The sequence below is a fragment of the Camelus ferus genome, chromosome 22 (genome assembly GCF_009834535.1).
Source record: "Camelus ferus isolate YT-003-E chromosome 22, BCGSAC_Cfer_1.0, whole genome shotgun sequence".
NCBI lineage: Eukaryota > Metazoa > Chordata > Mammalia > Artiodactyla > Camelidae > Camelus > Camelus ferus.
Window position 1 is genome coordinate 25964576 of NC_045717.1, and position 20638 is coordinate 25985213.

Genomic DNA, 20638 nt, shown 5'->3' on the forward strand with positions numbered 1-20638 from the left:
CAGGTGCCCGTCCTTCTCAGGGTTTTCCCTGCCTGACGGGATGGTCTCCTGGGTCCCGTGGGCCGTGACCTTAGTGCAAGGTTGGAGATGCAGCCCCATGTGCCGTGGGCCCAGCTGGGCTCTGCGGTTGGCGGCTCCCCTTCCTAGGCCCAAGTCGGGGAAGCCCTCGGCGGGGGTGTGCGGGTGCAGCCCAGATGGGGTGTCACCACACTTCTCCCGTCATGACCCAAGACGCCAGTGATCACTTGTCCTACAGGGAGGTCTCCAGAGAGCGCCCTTCACCCTTGGGCTCGTGAGAACGGCTCCTGCAGCGCCTGCTGCAGCTCTGAGCTCCCGCGGCGCCCCGTGGGCAGGGCACCCCTCCTGGATAGGTGTCTTTCCTGCTTCCCCCGCCCCATGTCCTGTCGCCACAGCGCCCAGGAGGCCCCCAGTGCCATCCTCACCTCATCCACTGCATGAGAGGGGCGTGGGTCCCTCACGCTTTGTTATGAAACATTTCAAGCAAACAAGAGTTGAAAGTGTCACCATCACAGAGCCAGATAGTCGCCAGGTGGCCGCAGCGCTGATGGCTGCGTATGTGTGCGTGAGTGTGTGTGCGCGTGTGTGTGCACGTGTGTGTCTGCGTGCATGTGTGCACCTGGACTCACCCTGACTTCTGCACTTGACGTGGGACCTTTCCATCGTTTCACTCTCACGTTTGGCCCTCTGTGTCTCGTTCTGGGAGGCGTGGGCTGGTGGGTGGCGGTGTGTCTGTGACCATGTCTCCTGTAGTCTGTGCCGCGGCCCCGGAACCACAGTGTGAGCGTGGCCACATTCGTGCAGGGCCCTGGGGCGAGTGCCTGGGAAGACTGTTGTCAGGGCTGTTCTGCTCCCCAACCTGGCCAGGTTTTGTCTGTCTGTCTGTCCACGTGGGTCAGGGCCCAGTTCCCCCAGCGTCCTTTGAGTCTGGTGCATCTGCACAACACGGAGGTGCGGAGGGGCCGACAGACTGCGCGGCCTCGAGCTGGCCTTGCAGGAGTGTGGGGCCGGGTGGCGCGTACGTGGCGGCCCACAATCAGGGAGCACCTGATTGTGCTCCCATCAGGTCCGGATGGCCTCGGCCCCTCCGCCGAGTCCGTGTTCAGGGCTCTTCCTCCTGAGCCTGCTGCTCACACCTTCCGGAAGTGGGCCGCGTCAGGCTTGCTGGCCAGGGCGGGCCCTGAGCGCCTTCTGTGTTTCAGGTGGCAGAATCGTGTCCTCGAAGCCCTTTGCGCCTCTGAACTTCAGAATCAACAGTAGAAACTTGAGCGGTAAGTGCCTCGTGCTGCTTGTTATTTCCAGGCGCGGTATTAAGCGTCTGACGTGGGCTAACAAGGGGCCCCCAGCCCTGGGACCCCAGGCCCCTCCCAGGCCCCAGGGGGTGTGGAGTGGGCCCGTCCTGAGAACTGCAGCGCCCGCAGACCTGGCCCGGGCCCCGGGGCAGGAGCACCAGCTGCGCCACAGGCCTGAGCTGAGGTGGTGGGACTTGGGAGTGGGGCTGTGCCTGTGGGCTCTGGGCACTGGGCGTGCCCCGGGTGCTCTCCATCCCACCCTGTGCGCTTGCTGCCGGGGTCCTGGGCCCTGTGCCCCGGGTCAGGGGTTGGGGGTTGGGGCAGGCCGCCCGGGACCCTGACCTGCGCCTGCTGTGCGCAGACATCGGCACCATCATGCGCGTCGTGGAGCTCTCGCCGCTGAAGGGCTCGGTGTCGTGGACGGGGAAGCCGGTCTCCTACTACCTGCACACCATTGACCGCACCATAGTGAGTGTCCGCGTCCAGCCTCCCCGGCCTCTGCCCACCTCCCTGGCGGGGCCGGCCACAGCGCGGGTGCGGGGCCCCGTGTCCTCCCTTTGCGCCCTCAGCTTCACGGGGGGCAGGGGCGCCCCTCCGTCCCGGGAGGCCAGCCGCGCCCGCGCCCAGCGGCTCACGCACGGGGCGGCTCCTGCTGTCGGCAGGTCTGGGCTGCCGCCCTCGTCTGGGCGGGCCTGCCCCTGAGCGCAGCTGAGACTTCTCTTCTTTCTCCATTTTCAGCTTGAAAACTATTTTTCTAGTCTGAAAAATCCAAAACTCAGGGTAAGTTTGCATGTTTGTCCTTGACCTCACTCGGTGAGCTGCCAGCCCGGCCGACTTGCGGGTCTGGGAGCCGTGCCCTCCCAGCTGTGTCAGCTGGGCCGCACTTCTGGGGAACCGTTTCGGGGGAAATAGGCTGAGCGAGTTACTGCCTTTGATGACATCTTGGTGATGTGACCGGGGGACCAGTGCCGAAGTCCAGGCCTTGGGTGTAGGGAGCGGCCCCCTCAGGGCCCAAATCCGACCTTGTGGTCTGGCTGCCCGGTGCCTGGCTTCCCCTAGTGTCTGGCCCCAGAGCTCGCCTCCTTTAGCCTCATGGTCGCTTGTCAGTTTCTCTCCGAGCCTCATAGGGTGTGTGTCCAAATGTCTTTGTTTTTGGAGGCTTAGACAAGCACGTGAGCCTGAAAGGACCTCCTCGGCAGTGGCCAGTGCCAACCGCTGGGTGCCTGTGTCCTCCTGCCAAGCAGGGGTGCCTGGACCTCGATGAGATGGCTGCCACCCCCACCTGGGATGCAGGACGGCCTTGCTGGCTGCACTGTCCTCCTTCCCCTTAACCGTGGGACCCCAGTAACCTTCATCGGAGAGCAAGCGTGCTCATGGGCAGAGGCCCCTCAGCGGAGAACAGCCATGGGGACCACCCGCTGAGAGGAGGGGAGGCTGTGTCCCTACCCCTAGGGTCTCCGTCTTTATTTCATTTCCTCACCCAAGAGCCACACTGTCTGCTCACCCAAGCCTGGCTTCCCTGGGCCTTGATGTCCCTCCCTGTGCAGCGGGCAGGGTGGAGGGTTGGCACGAGCAGAGCCGGACCCTCAGGGCAGGAGGGTCCAACAACTCAGGGGACATGCCCCGTGCTTGCTTCCAGGAGGAGCAGGAGGCCGCGAGGCGCCGGCAGCAGCGAGACAGCAAGAGCAGCACGACCACGCCGACCAAGGCGCCCGCGGACACCCCGGTGGTGAGCCCCCGCCCTCGCCCCAGCCCGGGGGGCGCCCACCTGGGAGGGCCTGGGGCGGCGCCCATCCTCACCTGGCTTCCGCTAGGACTCGGGCGCTGAGGAGGAGAAGGCCGGGGCGGCTGCTGTCAAGAAGCCGTCTCCCTCTAAGGCCCGCAAGAAGAAGTTGAACAAGAAGGGCCGGAAGATGGCAGGCCGCAAGCGCGGGCGCCCCAAGAAGATGAGCGCCGCCAACCCCGAGCGCAAGCCCAAGAAGGCCCAGGGCGCCCTGGACCTGCTGCACGCCCAGGCTGTGTCGCGGGCGGCGTCGCCCTCGCCGCAGGGTGAGCGGCCGCGCGGGGCCCTGGGCACCTCCCCCATCCCTTTCCCGCCCTGGCACAGCCAAGAGCGGTCCCGGCGGGGCTGTGACCCGCACGCTCAGAGGCCACTACCGGGGGCACCAGGGCTCACGTCTTGGCTTCTCAAAGGACGCAGCTCAGCTCTGGTGCTCACGGGCTCCGGGAGCCGTATTGAGTCTTACGGTTAGAAGGCTGGAGGGGTCCCGATCCGGGACCCCCCGCCTCTGGGACAGCCGTCTGCAGAGCATGACGCCACTGTCCCCCCACAGATGCACACAGGCCACCTCACAGCCCGTTCTACCAGCTACCTCCCAGCGTGCAGCGGCACCCCCCCGAGCAGCTGCTGCTGGCACCCACCCCACCCGCACTGCAGAAGCTGCTAGGTGAGCGGCCGTGCGGGGTCCGTGCTCGGTCCCCCTCGAGGCTCGGCAGGAGGTGCAGGGTGGGGAGCTGCTCGCTCGTCTGCCACCCCATGGAGCCCCGGCTATGCGGCTGTCCACACCAGGGGCCCTGGTGCTCAGGCTCGTCCTGCCCGGTGGGCCTGCGCTTCCGGGTCAGCGGGGCTTGTGCTGTCCTCTGAGCCCGAGGCCCCACCCCAGGGGTGTCCGGGAGCATTGGTGGCCATCACGACCGAGGCTCTCAGTGTTGAGAGGGTGGGGCTGGGGAGCCACTCCACACCCCACTGTGCCCGGAGTGTCCCCAGAGGGTGGCCGGGCCTCTGTGTGTGCTGTGCTGGGGGCGCCCCATCAGGGCCGAGCCCGGTGCCACGCAGGGGCGAATGAGGCCCTGCCCTGCTCAGCAAGGTGAGCCCGAGGCCGTGCTCGGCTCCCTGGGTCTTCAGAGATGAGGGAGCCCCTTTGAAACTCCAGGCGCTGTCAGTCTCCCTAGCTCAGCACCAGTGGGGCTTGTTTACTGAGGACGTTGGCAGATTTGGTGACTGGAAGCCACGTGTCCTCGGGGAGGAAGGAAGCCTGGGCTGTTGACGGCAGGGGTGCGAGGGACACGTGGGAGGGGCAGGCGCAGGCATGGGTGGGACACCAAGTCTGCGTGGGGACAAAGGCCCTGGAGCGAGGCTGCCACGGTGTGGCATTCTTCCCTATGCCCTGCCGCCGCCTCGCCGGGAGCCTTCGGCAGGGGTCCTCTGCGCTGAGGCCTGTCGCTTGGCTGTGCTTGTAGAATCCTTCAAGATTCAGTACTTGCAGTTCCTGGCCTACACGAAGACCCCTCAGTACAAGGCCAACCTGCAGCAGCTGCTGGACCAGGAGAAGGTGCGCGTGCTGGGCCCAGGGCTGTGTCCGCATTCCCACCACCAGGGCTGCGGGGGGTCGGAGAGGCCCCTCACCCCACCCACCCCCCACAGGGCCCAGTGGCCCTGAGGGCTGAGCCGGCCGGGCCTCGCTGTGACTTCTGGGGCCCCAGAACCAGGTGTCCCACATGGGGAGCTGTCTCTGGGTGGCGCTCAGAGCAGGGTCGTGGGGCATGGTCGGGCCCAGTGCGGGCGTCCTGAAGCACGAGGCTCTGTGGCCCCTCGTAAACAAGTCGCCCTGCAGCCGCTGTGTAGTGCCCCCATGCCAGGGAGTCCTGATGCCAGGGCGGGTGGCCCCATCTCTGTGTCAGTCCTCATCAGTGAAGCGGGCCACGAGCACCCTCCTTCTGGCCTCTGGGGGCCAGGGGACAGGCCTCCGCTCACGGCCCCCGATCCTCAGGAGAAGAATGCCCGGCTGCTGGGTGCTGCGCAGCAGCTGTTCGGCCACTGCCAGGCTCAGAAGGAGGAGATCAAGAGGCTCTTCCAGCAGAAACTGGACGAGGTAGGGATCCCGCTGCCCTGGGCCGCGTGAGGCCAAGTGGATGGCCCACTCATGGGACTTGGGGAGTGGGACCGGGAACCGGGGCCCAGTGCGGACTGCTGGGGTCAGGAGGACCGATGGCCATTCTGGTACTTTTGATCTCCATCCTGATGGAGAGGCTGGAAGCTGGGGTACAGTCAGGGCCGGTCCCCGCTCAGCCCCAGGGGTCTCACCCCCACCCTTGCCCGCGTCCCCCCACTCCCTGAAAGCCCGCCTTTGCCGTCGTGTGTCCTCAGCTGGGAGTGAAGGCGCTGACCTACAACGACCTGATCCAAGCGCAGAAGGAGATCTCGGCTCACAACCAGCAGTTGAGGGAGCAGACGGAGCAGCTGGAGAAGGGCAACCGGGAGCTGAGGAGCCAGAGCCTGCAGCTGGTGCGCGGCGGGGCGGGGTGGCCCTCTGCCCACAGCGCCAGGCTCCTTAGTGAGCTCACTGCCCCGGGCCCCATCCCATCCTTCAGGTGTCCCTCACCTTGCTGCCGGCGGGGCCTTCCCTCCTGGGGACCCCACGCTCCTCCTTGGGCCACCACCTCAGCTTGGCCTTCAGATGCCCTCAGGGACACCTCCAGGATGCCTGGCACGTCTCTACTCTCAGAGTCCAGCAATGGGCAGAAAGCAGACCCCTCTGCCGGGCAGGCACCCCAGGGGCTCGTCCCGCCCTCCCCCGGCCACGAAGCCTCGGGCTGGGCAGCCTCACCGGGGCTCACGACCATGACGCCCCGTCCCCGCAGCTCAGGGCTCGGTGCGAGGAGCTGAAGCTGGACTGGGCCACGTTGTCCCTGGAGAAGCTGCTGAAGGAGAAGCAGGCCCTGAGGAGCCAGATCTCAGAGAAGCAGAGGCGCTGCCTAGAGCTGCAGGTGGGGCCGGTGGGGGCGGCTGGGCCCCAGCTCGGGTGTTGGGGTGCCTCGGGTGTGGTTCTGAACCTCTGGCTACCTGGCTTCCCTGTGCCTGAGCCCAGAGCTGCCACTGGGAGGCTGCATCTGCCCCGCGGGAGGGGCTCGTGCCTTGTGCTGCTGGGGCTGTGCGTTCGCCGAGGCCGGGGCGGCGAGGAGAAGCTGCAGGAGGGAGGACGCAGCAGGGCCTGGAGGTCTGTCTCCTGCTGCTGCCTCAGCGCCCGGCAAGACTGCAAGGAGGGCAGCTGTCTGCCGGCCTGCCTCCTGGCATCCTGTGTCCCCGCTCTTGGTTTCAGCTCTCCTGGTCTCTGGACCTTCAGGGTTCTTATCACTACAGGAGGCCCTGCGGAGACTTTGTCTACACTGAAGGCTCCTTTCAAGGATATTTCCTTGAGAACGCTCCCCAAAGTAGACGTGGGAGTGGCGTAGGTCTGGGATACGGGGCCCAGCTGCTTTCTGAGGGGCCTGGCCAGGGCCTTTGGCCCGCTGAGCCCACCCACTGGGTGGGTAGAAAGGAGGCTTGCTGCCCTCGTCCCCAGAGCAGGTCCCACGTGCAGAAGGGTTCCGACCTTCCTGTGTCATTGAAAGGGGGGTCATTGTAGGGAAAAGCCAGACAGAGAAGACACTTCCCACCCCACCCCAGCCAGTGGGGTTCCCAAGGTCTGAAGTTCATGGCTGGCCATCGGCTCCCTCACCGAGAGCCGGCCCGCATCCCTCTCGCTCTCCTGGAATGATCTGCTGGCGGGTTGCTGGGCAGGGCTGGGCCCCCTGCGGGCCTGACGCCCTCTCTTGCCCCCAGATCAGCATCGTGGAGCTGGAGAAGAGCCAGCGGCAGCAGGAGCTCCTGCAACTCAAGTCCTGCGTGCCGCCTGACGACGCCCTGTCCGGGCAGCTGCGCGGGAAGGGCGCCCTGGGCCGGGAGCTGGAGGCCGAGCCCGGCCGGCTGCACCTGGAGCTGGACTGCGCCAAGCTCTCCCTGCCACACTTGAGCCGCGTGAGCCCAGAGCTCTCCGTGAATGGCCACGCAGCCGGCTACGAGCCGTGCAGTGCGCTTAGCCGGCCCTCGGCCAAGCAGGACGCCCACCAGTGCCTGGCGTGCCCCCTGGACCGGGAGGTGGTGCCCTGCGCCCCTGGCCACGGCGGCCGGCCGAGGCTAGAGAAGCTGCCCGGCCTGGTGCTGCCCGACTACGCCCGGCTCTCCCCCGCCAAGCTGGTGCTGAGACGCCACCTGAGCCAGGACCATGCGGCCAGCGGCAAGGTGGCCACTGGCGAGCCGCACCCGCGGTGAGTGCGGGGCCCCGTGGTGTCTTCCAAGTGGGAGCTTGTCAGTTTGGAAGAGGTTTGGGGGCTCTGAGCACCAAACCACGGCTGTAGGGGCTTCCCCAGGAAGTTGACGGGGCCATGTCTCGTTTCAGAGCTGAGCATGCCAAGGAGAACGGCCTCCCGTACCAGAGCCCTGGCCTCGCCAACGGCATCAAGCTGAGCCCCCAGGACCCTCGGCCCCCCTCCCCTGCGGCCTTACAGATGGCAGGGGAGAAGGGCAGTGAGAAGGTGAGGCCAGGGGCTGTGGGGGTGGGCAGGGAGGGTGGGTGTGAGGCGACCTCGCCCACCCAGAGGTCGGTCTCTGGGGCCAGAAAGGAGAGGGCAATGGGAGCCTCAGCAGGAGAGTGAGAGCGTGAGGACCTGATGGCTGGATGGATGCTGGGGGCCCGCAGCCGGGGGGATGCTTCTGGGACGCCAGGGGCCCTGGCCCATGGTTGGAGGGCTGCCGTGTCCCTCGGGCGGTCCTCGGGGCGCAGGGTCTCCTGGGCAGTGGGAGCAGGACATCTGGTGTGTCGGCAGGTACTGAAGGAACGTGCCCACGGCAGCAGCGGGGAGGCCATCACCAGCCTGCCCGTCAGCATCCCGCTCAGCACAGTGCAACCTAGCAAACTGCCCGTCAGCATCCCCCTGGCCAGCGTGGTGCTGCCCAGCCGCGCCGAGAAGACGGTGAGTGCCGGCCGCGGGCAGGCCTGGCGTCCCCGGGGAGGGGGGCTCTTCGTCCCTTTTGTCGGACAGCACGCTGTCAGGTCTCGAGCGTCCCGCAGTGCCCGGCGACGCAAGGACGTGCGGCTTCCGGAGTCGGTTACAGTGACGTGCCTTTTTTATCTCAGATTTTTTTTAGTAAAAGGTGGCATGTGTGGGTGGAGCGGGAATGAAACTTCCAGATTCTGTAGAAGCTTCTCTCTCCTCGTCCACACTTGGCATTTTGCTGCACAGGGTAGACTTGGAAATGAAGCTTTTGTACAGAGCAGGCTGTTTTCTGTGTTTACAGAGCCATCGCCCACGTAGAGCTCAGCCACCTAAAGTATGCTGGGCAGTGGGTTCTGGTGCATTCACCAATCAGGCAGCCACCTCCAAGTCCAGAACATTCCCCCACCCCTAAAGGAAGCCCCAGCCCCGTCAGCAGTCACCCTCACCCCATCCCCCAGCCCCTGACAGCCAGGAACCCCCTCTCTGTCTCTGGATTGGCCTGTTCTGGACGCCTCACATCCAAGGAGTCACACACTGTGTGTCCTTCTGTGCCTGCTGCTCTCCCTGAGCGTCACGCTCTCGGGGTCCGGCCCCGTGGGAGCGGGTGTCAGGGCTGCTCTCCTGCTCACGGCTGAGCGATGCCCTGTGTGTGGCGGGACGCGGTCTGTGTGCCCACCACCTTTCAGTGAGTGCTAGGGGAGAAGGTCCAGCGCTGGGGCAAAAGCACGTGCCTGGCGTGCACGCAGTCCTGGGCTCAACCCTCAGTGCTTCTGTTTAAAAAATAAAGAAATGAATCTAAATACGTATTCCCAAAAACAAAAAACAAAACTTTTCGGTGAAGGTCGTGAGCACACTGCTGTGGACAAGAGTGGGCAAGTTTTGCATGGACACTTGTTTTCGTGTGGCTTCAGGTGGGCAGGGAGTGGCCGGTCAGGTGTGACTGCAGCCTTCACTGCTCTCTCTGCACGTGCACCCCGGCCCGATGTTGGCCCGATGTTGGCCCGTTAGCCAGAGCAACCCTTTAGAACCGAGGTCACACACCTGTCCCTCACCGTGTCAGGATGTCCTGGTGGCTGCCCACCGTGCCCACACCCTGTGCTCCCTGCCCCGGGCCCCGGCCCTCCACCGGCAGTCCTGGCCCAGCCGACTGTGCGATTTCTCCCCACAGAGAAGCACCCCCAGCCCTGTGCCGCAGGCCCGGGAGGCCTCGTCCACGCTGGAAAAGCAGATGAGTGCTAACGCCCACAGCACCGGGGGCAGCACTGCTGGGAGCAAAAGCCTCGCCCTGGCCCCTGCAGGTGAGTGCCCTCCTTCTCCTGTGGTGGCCCGCGCAAGGCCAGCCCAGCTGTCCCAGGGTCAGGCCCCTAGGGACGCCAGGCTGGGTTCAGCTGGCCCCTCTCCTCCGGCCATGCGGTCTGAGCCCCATGGTGAGCCCTGGGGGTCAGGGACGCTAGGCTGCTCCGCCCCGCCCCGCCCTGCTCATCTGGCCACGTCCAGCCTGGGCCTCCGCCGGCCCTCTGGGTGGCAGTGTCCTCGTCAGACTGGGTCCAGCCGGGTCCTGGTCCTCAGCACTGGCTGAGACTTGCAGGCAGGGCCAGGGGTGCGCCCAGCCCAGCTCCGCAGCCAAAGCGCCGGCGCCCGTCGGGTGGGGGTGGGGGTGCGCGCAGGAAGGCTGCTCACTTGCCGTGAGGCTGCGCTCCTCGCACTCCGCTGCGCTGGCGTGGGGGTCGCCCCACGGCGGGCATCGTTGTAGGGAGGCTGTGCGGCCTCTGACCATCCCTGGTTCCCCCACCCCCCTGTCCTCGCCCAGACCTGAGCGGCCCCAGGTCCCCTGGACAGGCTCCCCTGAGAAAGCCGCATCCTTCCCGGCAGGCTTTGCGTACACCGGCTCGGTGGCCATCAGTGGGGCCCTGGCAGGCAGCCCGCCCCTCGCCCCTGGAGTTGAGCCCCCAGCCTTGGACGAGTCTTCTAGCTCCGGAAGCCTATTTGCGGCAATGGGGTCCCGCAGCTCCACCCCGCAGCACCCCCCCTTGCTGGCGCAGCCCCGCAGCTGCGGCTCCGGCTCGCCTGCCCCCCAGCTCTGCGCCAGCCCCCGGCTTGGCCCCACCCAGGGCCCGCTCCCCGACAGCAAAGGGGACCTCCCCTCCGAGGCTGGCTTCTCGGACCCCGAGAGCGAAGCCAAGAGGAGGATCGTCTTCACCATCTCGGCTGGTGCCAGCAGCTCCAAGCAGTCGCCTTCCAGCAAGCACAGCCCTCTGCCCTCAGGCACCCGCGGGGACAGCGGCCAGAGCCACGGGCAGGACAGCCGCAAGCGGGGCAGGAGGAAGCGGGCCTCGGCAGGGACCCCCAGCCTGAGCGCAGGCGTGTCCCCCAAGCGCCGGGCCCTGCCGTCCGTTGCTGGCCTCTTCACCCAGTCTTCGGGGTCCCCCCTGAATCTCAACTCCATGGTGAGCCATGAGCTGTGTGGGTGGTGGGGGCAGGGGAGCCCCGGAGAGCACTGGCCAGCGCTCCGGGCCTGCTGACAGGCTGTGCGTGTGATGACCTCTCAGGTCAACAACATTAACCAGCCTTTGGAGATTACGGCCATCTCGTCCCCCGAGAGCTCCCTGAAGAGCTCCCCAGTCCCTTACCAGGACAATGACCAGCCGCCGGTGCTCAAGAAGGAGAAGCCCCTGAGTCAGACCAATGGTGCCCACTACTCCCCACTGACCTCGGACGAGGAGCAGGGCTCCGAGGACGAGCCCGGCAGCGCCAGGCAAGTGGGGCCAAGGGAGGGCCCTGCTGGTCAGGCCACGGGACGGGCAGCTTCCACCTGCTGCTGGGTGGTGGGCGTGTACTTTGGGGCTTTACCATGGCCCACCGGCCACCGTACCTTCCTCGGGTCACCTCCTGGATTATCCACCTTTACTTTGTAAGAAACAGCATGAAGGGCCCAGAGCGTCTGAGAGCGTCTTGCCTCCTGGGATGTGGTGTCCGCCTTTGTCCAGGGCAGGCCTGACCCTTGAGCCTACAGCTCCCAGGGCGGCAGCAGAGGGGGAGGGCAGCTGACCACGCAGGAGAGCTGGGGCGGGCGCAGGCCCTCACCCTGCCCCGCGCCCTGCCTGTCTCTCGGTGAGGGGCCTTGCCCTCCTTCATTGTTGGGGTTTGCAGCCTTGTTAGATGTGGCTCACAGAGCGCACCACCCATTTAAAGCACCTGACCCAGTGGGTTTTGATGTATTCGAGGGGTTGTGCAGGTATCACCACTGGGCCTTAGAACAGTGTCACCACCTCGGAAAGAAGCCCCATGCCCCTGGCAGCCCCCCCCCAGCCCTGCCCCACCTCCGACCCCCGTCTCTGTGGCCCTGGCCCCTCCGGGGGCGGCATGGGCTCAGGCCGCGCTCGTCCTTCTGGGCCTGGGTCTCTCCTGAGCAGCGTGTCCTCCGGCCCCGTCCACATGCAGCAGGTGTCAGGACAGCCTTCCATCCACCCTGTGGACGGGCCACGTGTGTGCACCCGTCATCTGTCCATGGGCTCTTAGGCTGCCTGCAGCTGTCAGCTACTGTGAATCACGATGCTGTGAACATCTGCATATGCGTGTTTGTTTGAAAATATGTTTTGAATTCACCCGGTACCTAGGAGCGGGGCTGCTGCGTTACGCGGGGAATCTGTGTTGACCTTCACGAGGAGCCACAGGCTGCTTCCCACTGCAGCTGCCCCCTCTGCCGTCGCTGCCAGCGGAGCCCCAGGGGCAGCTTCTCCACATCCTCCCAGCGTTTGTTTATTCCTGGGTTTCTTTTTTACATTTCTTTAAACTTCATTTATGTATGTATTTTGTAGCATCGTATTTTTTAAGTTGAAGAATAGCTGACGTACAGTATTATATGTTACAGGTGTGCGATGTGGTGCTTCACAGTTTTTACAGGTTGCACATTTACAGCCCTTACAAAGCACTGGCGCCGCCCCCCACGCCGCACAGCGCTTCCTCGCAGCTTGTCACACCTGATAGTCCCCACCTCTTCCTCCTCCCCCTCCGTCTTGCCCCTCCCCGCCCCTCCCCCCACTGGTAACCGCTCGTCCCTTCTCTGCATCTGTGAGTGTGTTTCTTTCCTGTTATATTCACTGGTTTGTTGTATTTTCTTAGATTCCACATGTAAGTGGTCTCTTACAGTATTTGTCCTTCTTGGTCTGACTTACTTCACTCAGCACAGTGCCCTCCGAGACCATCCGTGCTGCACACCAGAAACTGATCCAACATTTTAAATCAACTGTACTTCAATTAAAAAGCAAACAAACAGCCCGTTTAAAATACGGGCAGAAGAACTTAACTGACATTTTTCCAAAAGAAGAAATGCAGATAGCCAACAGGAACGTGGAAAGTTGCTCAGCATCACTAATGTCAGGGAAATGCAGATCAAAATCACAGTGAGACACCATCTCACACCTGTCAGAACGGCCATCATCACAAAGAACACAAATAACAAATGTTGGTGAGGGTGTGGGGAAAAGGGAACCCCTGTACACGGTGGGAATGTAAATTGGTGCAGCCACCGTGGAAGACAACATGGAGGTTTCTCAAAAACCTAAAAATAGAACCACCATATGGCCCAGCAATTCCACTCCTGGGCATTTATCCAAGAAAAACAAAAGCAGTAATTCAAAAAGGTACATACACCCCGCTATTAACAGCAATATTATTTATAATTGGCAAGATACGGAAGCATCCTAAGTGCACATCAATAGATACATGGATGAAGAACAGGTAGCACGTATACGCAGTGGAACACAACTCACCCATGAAAAAGAAGGATATTTTGCCATTTGTGGCTCTTCATTCACTTTTTTTTTTACTTCACAAGCCAGAATTTTGTAACTGGCATAAACATTTCCATTGCATCAAAAACAACAAAATACCCAGAAATAAACTTAAGCAAGGAGGTTACCTGTACTCTGAAAACTGTCAGACACTGATGAAGGAAACTGAAGATGATACAAGGAAATGGAAAGATATCTTGTGCTCTTGGAGTGGAAGAATCAACATCATCAAAATGGCCCCACCACCCAAAGCAATCCACAGAGCCAGCGCAGCCCCGTCAAAGTACTCACGACGTTCCTCACAGAACTAGAACAAACAATTCCAAAATTTGTATGGAACCATGAAAGACCCCAAACTGCCAAAGCAATCTTTTATAGGTTTTTTTTTTTTTCTCTTTCTTCTTTTTGTTCTCTTATGGTTTAATGACTAGAGAAGTTCCTTTAACATTTGTTGTAAGGCTGGTTTGGTGGTGCTGAATTCTTTTAGCTTTGGTTTGTGAAGCTTTTGATTTCTCCATCAAGTCTGAACAAGAGCCTTGCTGTAAGTTTCCCCTTTCATCACTTAAATGTATCGTGCCACTTCCTTCTGGCCTGGAGAGTTCTCCTGAAACATCAGCTGATAACCTTACGGGAGCTCCCTTGTGTGTTATTTGTTGCTTTCCTCTTGCTGATTTTAATATTTTCTCCTCCTCAGTTTTTGTCAGCTTGATGACCGTGTTCCTGGGCGGGTTCCTCTCTGGGTTGGTCCTGTGTGGAGCTCTCTGTGCTTCCTGGACGTGGGTGACTGTTTCCTTTCCCAAGTCGGGGAAGCTTTTGGTTACTACCTCTTCGAAAGTTTTCTCAGGTCCTTTCTCTCTCTTTCCTCTTTCTGGGACCCCTATAATGTGAATATGGGTGCGCTTCATGCTGTCCCAGAGTTCTCTTAAGCTGTCCTCATTTCTTTTCATTCTTTCTTCTGTTCTGCAGTAGTGATTTCCACTAATCTGTCTTGTAACTCACTGATCTGTTCTTCTGCCTCATTTAGTCTGTTTTTGGTTCCTTCTAGTGTGTTATTTATTTCAGTGATTTTATTCTTCATCTCTGTGTATTTTTTACATTTTCCAACTCTTTGCTGAAAACTTCGCTCTGTGCATCTGTACTCCTCTTGAGTTCTCTGAACATCTTTGCCATCATTACTCTAAACTCTCTCTGATAGATTGCCTATCTCCTCATCACATTTCTGCTTCTGGGTTTTCATCTTGTGCTTTGGCCTGGGAGATACTCCTCTTCCACCTCATATTGTCTGTTTTCTATTTGTAGTTCTTGGCAGGTGAGTTGCATTTCTCGACCTTGGAGAGGTGGCCCTCTGTGGGAGACGTCCTGTGCGTCCCAGCAGTGCAGTCCTCTCTTGTCACCCAAGAGCCAGGGTCCAGCCGGTCCCAGGGTGGAGTCTGGCCTGTGTGTGTGGACTCCTTCCACAGGCTCTGGGATTGTTGTTTTCTTGTTTCTGGTGCCCGCCCCTGGTGGATGGGGCTTGTGCAGGTTCCCTGCAGGAGGAGCCGCCGCCTGCCCTCTGCTGGGTGGGGCTTGGTCCCGGACCTCTGGTGGGCAGGGTCCTGTCTAGAGGCCTTTGTGGCTCGGGAGGTCTGCCGACAGGTGGGGCTGTGCTCCCACCCTGTGTGGTGTTTGGCCTGTGGCTTCCGCACAGGCTGTTGGGTGGGGCTGGGTCTTGGCGCCAATGATCCAATCAAGATGTCAGCCCCCGGGAAAGCTCATGTAGATGAACACTCTTGGAATGTCCGCCACCACCTTTTACATCCCCTGGGTGAGCTGCAGCCGTCCCCTGTGTCCCCAGGAGAATTTCCAAAACCAGCAGGCAGGCCTGGCCCAGGTTCCTGTGAAATCACTGCCTCTGCCCTTGGACCTGGCGCTCACGAGATTCTGTGTGCGCTTCCCAAGAGAGTGAAGTCTCTGTTGCCCCCAGTCCCGTGGGGCTCCCGGAGCCAAGCCCCGCTGGCCCACATAACCGCATGTCCTGGGGGCTCCTCCTCCTCCCAGTGCCCGAACCCCAGGCTGGGGAGCCTGACGTGGGGCTCAGAACTGTCCCTCCTGTGGGAGGGCCTCTGCGACTTAATCATCCTTCAGCTTGGGGGTCGCCCACCCGGGGGATATGGGGCCCCATTATATCATGAGCCCGCCCTCCTACCGTCCCGCTGTGGTGAAAGTTCTGGATTCTTTCGGGAATTGTGTCTCTGGAGGTCGTAATTCTTTGGGATGTTCCACGAAAGTCCTGACACATGAAACACATGCTGTTCTGTAATTTGGTGCAACAGCTGACACCAGCTCCCTGGGGAGCACTGTGTGCTAGCTGCCATGTATCCACCACCTGCGGACGACCCGGGTTTGTAGAGCCTGAGAGAACATTTACCACGCAGACCGTTCAGTGCGGGACTCGTGTTCATCTGTGCCTGTTTGGAAGGGCTTCCCTGTTGCTCCGCCCAGCTCTCAGTCGGGTCCCCCGCCCCCGGGCCGCCTCCTGTTAGACACTCATCATTTCTTTTTTCTCTTGATAGAATTGAGAGAAAAATTGCAACAATCTCCTTAGAAAGCAAATCTCCTCCCAAAACCTTGGAAAACGGTGAGTATCCATGCTCCCAGGCGCCTCAGTCCAGGCTCACCGGGACCTGACCGGGGTGGGGCCTCCAGTTCTGCCCCAGGGTGGTGGTAAATCGGGTGGGTCTGGTTTATGGTCCACTCATAAGCCCGCCCTCCCTCACTGGTCCAGGGTCCACCCTGTCCTCCCAAGGGGCTTTCTCTCACAGGGGAAGCTTCTCTCTGGACCCCTCAGCTTCCTCCCGGCCTCACAGCCACCTCCTTTCCCATCAGGTGGCGGCCTGGCGGGAAGGAAGGCGCCACCAGCCAGCGAGCCAGTCAATAGCAGCAAGTGGAAGTCCACCTTCTCGCCCATCTCCGACCTCGGCCTGGCCAAGGCGGCCGACAGCCCGCTGCAGGCCAGCTCCGCTCTGAGCCACAACTCCCTGTTCGCTTTCCGGCCCAGCCTGGAGGAGCCTGGCTCGGCCGACTCCAAGCTGGCCACCCACCCCAGGAAGAGCTTCCCAGCTGCCCTGCCGGGGGCAGGCGGGCTGAGCCCCAGCAGCCATCCTGCCAGTGGCTTCGCGCTGGGCGGGGGCCTGGCGGCCGACCTCAGTTTACACAGCTTCAGTGATGGTGCTTCTCTCTCCCACAAGGCCCCTGAGGCGGCTGGTCTGGGCGCCCCCCTGAGCTTTTCTGGCCCGCGGGGCAAGGAGGGCGGTGCCTCGGAAACTGGCCCCTTCGTGAACAAGAGGCAGCTGGACGGACTGGGCCCGAAGGGTGAGGGGGGCCTGCCCTCATGCGGGCCCCCGGACAAGGCCTCATTGGCCCACAGCAAGGCGGGCAAGGCTCGTGACCGCGAGCCTGACGTCAAGAATGGCCACAACCTGTTCATGGCCGCGGCCGCCGCGCCCCCCGGGGGCCTCCTCAGCAGCCCGGGCCTCGCCCCGGCAGCATCCTCGGCGGGCAGTGCAGCCCCGGCCACCCAGGCTCACCGCCCCTTCCTGGGCGCCTTCGCCCCCGGCCCGCAGTTCGCGCTGGGCCCCATGTCCCTGCAGGCCAACCTGGGCTCGTCCGTGCTGCAGTCTCTGTTCAGCTCCGTGCCCGCCGCTGGCCTGGTGCACGTCTCGTCCGCCGCCACCAGACTGACCAACTCGCACGCCATGGGCAGCTTCTCCTCCGGGGTGGCCGGCGGCGCAGTTGGAGGTAGGCAGTGCCCTCCCAGCCAGCTGGGTCCCAAGGGACCTGCTGGGGGGTCAAGACCTGGGGCGCACACTCTCGCCAACGCCCTCCGGGACTGCTGGGTTTAACCACTGCTGTTCGCAGGTTCCCTTCCAGGCCCCTAATGGGGGAGAGGCCACGCCCGCGTATCCCTTTGGGTCCACTTTGCACCCGCCACCTCGTTCCTTTTCACCAAACGCAGATGTGACTGTCGTGTGGGCAGAGCACTCAGGCGTGAGTCGGCCTGTGCCAGGCTCTCTGGCTTGACGGCATCCCTCTTGCTTCTAGGGGAGCCGGCACCGTGACCCGGGCTCTCCTTCCTCCCCGTGGAGGTCACCTGTCAGGCTTGACGCAGCCTAGGCTCCAGGCAGCCTTGGGCTGGCGCTGGGGAGGACGGGGGGCCGTAGTGCCCGCCGCACACACCATGGCTCGTTCAGGGGTGGAGAGGAGCCACAGGGCCGGGCCCTTCGCCCCCGGCTCCTTGCTGGGCACAGGCGGGGAGACCCTGACTCGCATCTGGGAGCCTGGGGTGGGGGTGTGGCCCGGAGCCGCGTGGCAGGTAAGTCCAGCGCCTGCCCCTGCTGCCTGCTGCTTCGCCCTGCACCTGTGACGCACGCGGAGCCACAGCTGCCATCCGCTCCTTTTTGTGCGCGCTTCTCTTGCTTGACTGGAGATGCCCACCTGTTGAAGCTGAGTTTTTCTCTCCTGTTTGCAGGTGTCTTTAACCACGCGGTGCCTCCCGCCTCCGCTCATCCGTTTGGAGCCAGTTTCGGCAGTGGGGCTGCGTGTCGCAGCGCCACGCTGAGCTTAACCCCGCTGCAGGCGGTGTCCAGCACCCCAGCCTCTTCCTTTCAGGCCCCGTCCTCTGCGGAGCCGAGGCCGCCCCTGCCCCCTCCGCACCTGGGCCGGCCCCCTCCGGGGCAGCCCACCCTCCACGCACCCCCCCCTCCTAACGCCGCCTTGCCTCCTCCCCCCGCGCTGCTCCCGGCTAACTCTGAGCCTGTGCTTCTGCAGAACCTCGCGCCCCTCCCGGCTAACCAAGCTTTCTTACCTGCTTCCTCTGCTGCCTCTCTGCCACCTGCTAACACCTCTCTATCCATCAAGCTCGCCTCCCTCCCGCACAAGGCGTCCCGCCCCCCCTTCACGGTGCACCGCCAGCCCCTGCCCGGGCTGGCCCTGGCCCAGGCCGCGCCCGTGATCCCGCAGGCCAGCTCCACGGGGCCACCCGCCGTGTGGGTTTCCCTTGGCATGCCGCCTCCGTATGCCGCGCGCCTTGCGGGGGTTAAGCCGCGATAAAGACCTTGATTAGCTAGCAGTTCGTATTCTGTAAGGTAAGGCTAGAGCCCGACCAGGCGGCTGTATGAGAAACTGAACCGTCCTTCCTTCTGCAGAGAGCAGGCGGGCCCGCGGGGCTGCTCTCCTGCGGCGGGAGGTGCAGACGCCAAGAGCACAGGGAGGCAAGGGAGCCATGGCGGCCTGAGCATGCCACCAGGAGCCAGGGAGGGGCCCAGGAGGAGGTGGACGAGCCCAGCTTGAGCTGGCCGCCACCCTCAGGCTTGGTGTCTGCAGCAGCTGGGGACCCAGGCAGCTCCAGTGTGGGTTCGTGGGGCAGCTTAGCTTCCATCCCAGCTTGGCCTTCTGTACACTCTTGGGCCTTTCAGCCCGTCTCCTTGAACGCGCCTTGTAGGGTTTTAGGAAAATTCAATGCATTTAAGGCCCCTGGTACACAACAGGCCTTCAAAAAGCAGTGGTCATCTGCAAAACTCTGCTAGAGGTCCCTGCCTGCAGGAGCCGAGGGGTAGCAGAGTGAGCCTGGCACCAGCTGTGGGAGGAACACCCGGCTGGTGGGCAATGCTTTGCAGGCATGGCCGTGGCACAGCTCCTCCCACTTCTGAGCGTGCCTGTGCATTAGGACTTCTGTGCGGGGTCAGCGGAGAACAGCGTCGGATGGGCCCACTCTGGGGAGCTGGATGGGGCAGGGGCCTGCAAGGCCTTCAGGGAGGGTCCCGGTCGGCTCCTCTGCTGGCTTTGAGGCAGGGTTAGGGGGCTGAGCCCCGGTGCAGCTGGCCTGGCCACTGCTGGGACAGGGGCCTTCCTGGGAGAGCCCACAGTCCCGAGGGCTGACTGGGTGCCAGGGCCAGGCTCAGGGTCTGCCTGCCGTCCGCAGCCGTCTGTCGTGTGTTTTAAGTGGAAACACACGTGAGGCTCCAGGGGAGTCTGATGGCCTCCTGACCAGGGTACAGGTCAGCGGACAGCCTTCCCTGAGGCTTGGGATGGGCTATGCCTCAGTCCTGTTGGACAAGCCCAGAAGGTAGGGCGCCTAGTGCACGGTGGCCTCACGCCCTCAGGGCAAGCATCACGTGGCCGGTACCAGCTTGGCATGGGTGGATGTGCACGTGGAGGTCAGGGTCAGGCCACAGCAGACACGGGCGTGCAGGCGTGTCGGTGAGGCTGCCTGCAGGCCATCCAGGAGCAGTGCCCAGCTTGGTGACCAGGGAGGGTCTTGGTTCCAAGGCTCCTGGGGAGGAGGGGAGGCCAGGACCCAGCCAGCACCCCACATGCGCTCGGGAGGGCCTGGGGACAGGGATCTCCTGCCTCTGACTGGGCCAGGGGCATGGTGCAGGGTCCTACAGCCACCCGGTTCATCCATCTGTCCGTCTGTAGGCGGCTCTGGTTCCCCAACCTGGGGCAGCACCGGGCTTGTCCGAGTGAGGCGCTAACGCTGTACTGCTTCCTCCCACGCGTCTCTGCAGGTAACTAGGATTCCTACCTCAGCCGCGAGACTATGCAAGGCCGGGCCGGGCCGGCGAACGGACGGAGGCCAGAGACAGGTTCTACTGTGAATCAGCGCTGCGCAGACCTGCGGAGACGTCTTGCTGGGGCCTGGCTCCAGCCTGTACTGTTGATAGTTTTAGATAAAGTATTTATCGTTTTTTAAAAAGTATAAACAATTTTGACTTATTTTATTCCACCGAAGTCGTAAAGGCAACCTATTGAGAGATGTAAATACTATATACGAGAGGATCTATGTAAACACGCTCCCGAAGGACTGGCCCGCCAGCGGAGACGCCGACAGCCGGCCCGGTGCTATCTCGTCCCAGGCTCGCGCCTCCACGTTCTTGGTGCTGACTCTCGAGGTTGACCGACGCCAAAACCAGCCCTGGGAGCGTCTGCTCTATTTATTCCTGCCGCTCTTCCTATACCAAAGGCACCCGTCTCCAGGTCGAGGTGGCTCCTCAGAAAGGCCGCCCGCCCATCACTGTGAACGGCGCCCAGCAGACAGTCAGCCCTCGGGTCCGGGATCGCGCCTTTGGCATAGGAACGGCCAGGCAGCGCGGGCCGTTGGGCTGCGGTGGTGGAGCCTCCAGGAGGGGCCCCGTTCTGAGTGGTGCTTGTGAGGAGGGTCTGGTACCCGATTCCAGGGCCGGGCTGGCTCGTGTGACAAGTGCATTTACTTTTGTACGTCTTTGTTCGTCCTGGGCTCGTGCTGCAGCCCGCCCAGGGACGCAGGGGGCTAGTTGTGGGTGCCGGGTGTGTCTACAGGAGCGTCACGCTGACGGGTGACAGTATTTTATAGAGATGTGATGAAAATTTATAAATTTCATAGACTTGACTTCATTTATTTTTAGATTATATGATGAATGCACAGTAAACTAAAGAGAAAAAGGGAGACAAGGAAGGGGAACCTTTCCATCTGCTCAGGTGCACAGCGACGCTGGCCCAGGGCCCGCCCGACAGCCCATGGCAGGGCGGCACTCACCTGGGCTGATGGCCACGGCAACGCTCGGGCAGGAGTGTGCCAGGGCCGCAGGGTGCTCTGTCCCTCCGGCACGGCTGCCTGCGGCCAGTAGTAGGTCCCTGGGCTGAGCAGTGTTGTCTGTGTGCCTCCCCAAAAAGCTCTCGGTCCCCTGAAAGGGCCAACGTTGG

At 62.6% G+C, this 20638-nt stretch overlaps 1 protein-coding gene across 6 annotated transcripts in view; it reads left to right on the forward strand.

Annotated features, from left to right (window-relative positions):
• DOT1L (DOT1 like histone lysine methyltransferase) overlaps positions 1-20377 on the forward strand; it is a 48180-nt gene extending 27803 nt beyond the window's left edge. For 2 of the 6 annotated variants that reach the window (XM_032466028.1, XM_032466030.1), the window contains 19 exons: positions 1221-1289; positions 1672-1778; positions 2049-2090; positions 2950-3039; positions 3125-3359; positions 3644-3757; positions 4551-4642; positions 5081-5182; positions 5458-5595; positions 5952-6077; positions 6913-7397; positions 7529-7664; positions 7956-8102; positions 9295-9424; positions 9999-10573; positions 10676-10881; positions 15472-15536; positions 15785-16696; positions 17427-20377. In XM_032466028.1, coding sequence (XP_032321919.1) covers positions 1221-1289; positions 1672-1778; positions 2049-2090; positions 2950-3039; positions 3125-3359; positions 3644-3757; positions 4551-4642; positions 5081-5182; positions 5458-5595; positions 5952-6077; positions 6913-7397; positions 7529-7664; positions 7956-8102; positions 9295-9424; positions 9999-10573; positions 10676-10881; positions 15472-15536; positions 15785-16696; positions 17427-18007 — 4352 coding nt within the window. In that variant the 3' untranslated portion in view covers positions 18008-20377. Of the gene's footprint in view, positions 1-1220; positions 1290-1671; positions 1779-2048; positions 2091-2949; positions 3040-3124; positions 3360-3643; positions 3758-4550; positions 4643-5080; positions 5183-5457; positions 5596-5951; positions 6078-6912; positions 7398-7528; positions 7665-7955; positions 8103-9294; positions 9425-9998; positions 10574-10675; positions 10882-15471; positions 15537-15784; positions 16697-16816 lie in introns of all 6 variants that reach the window. The other 4 variants (XR_004314370.1, XM_032466029.1, XM_032466032.1 and 1 more) reach the window with 4 other exon arrangements.
• Positions 20378-20638: the final 261 nt, after the last annotated feature.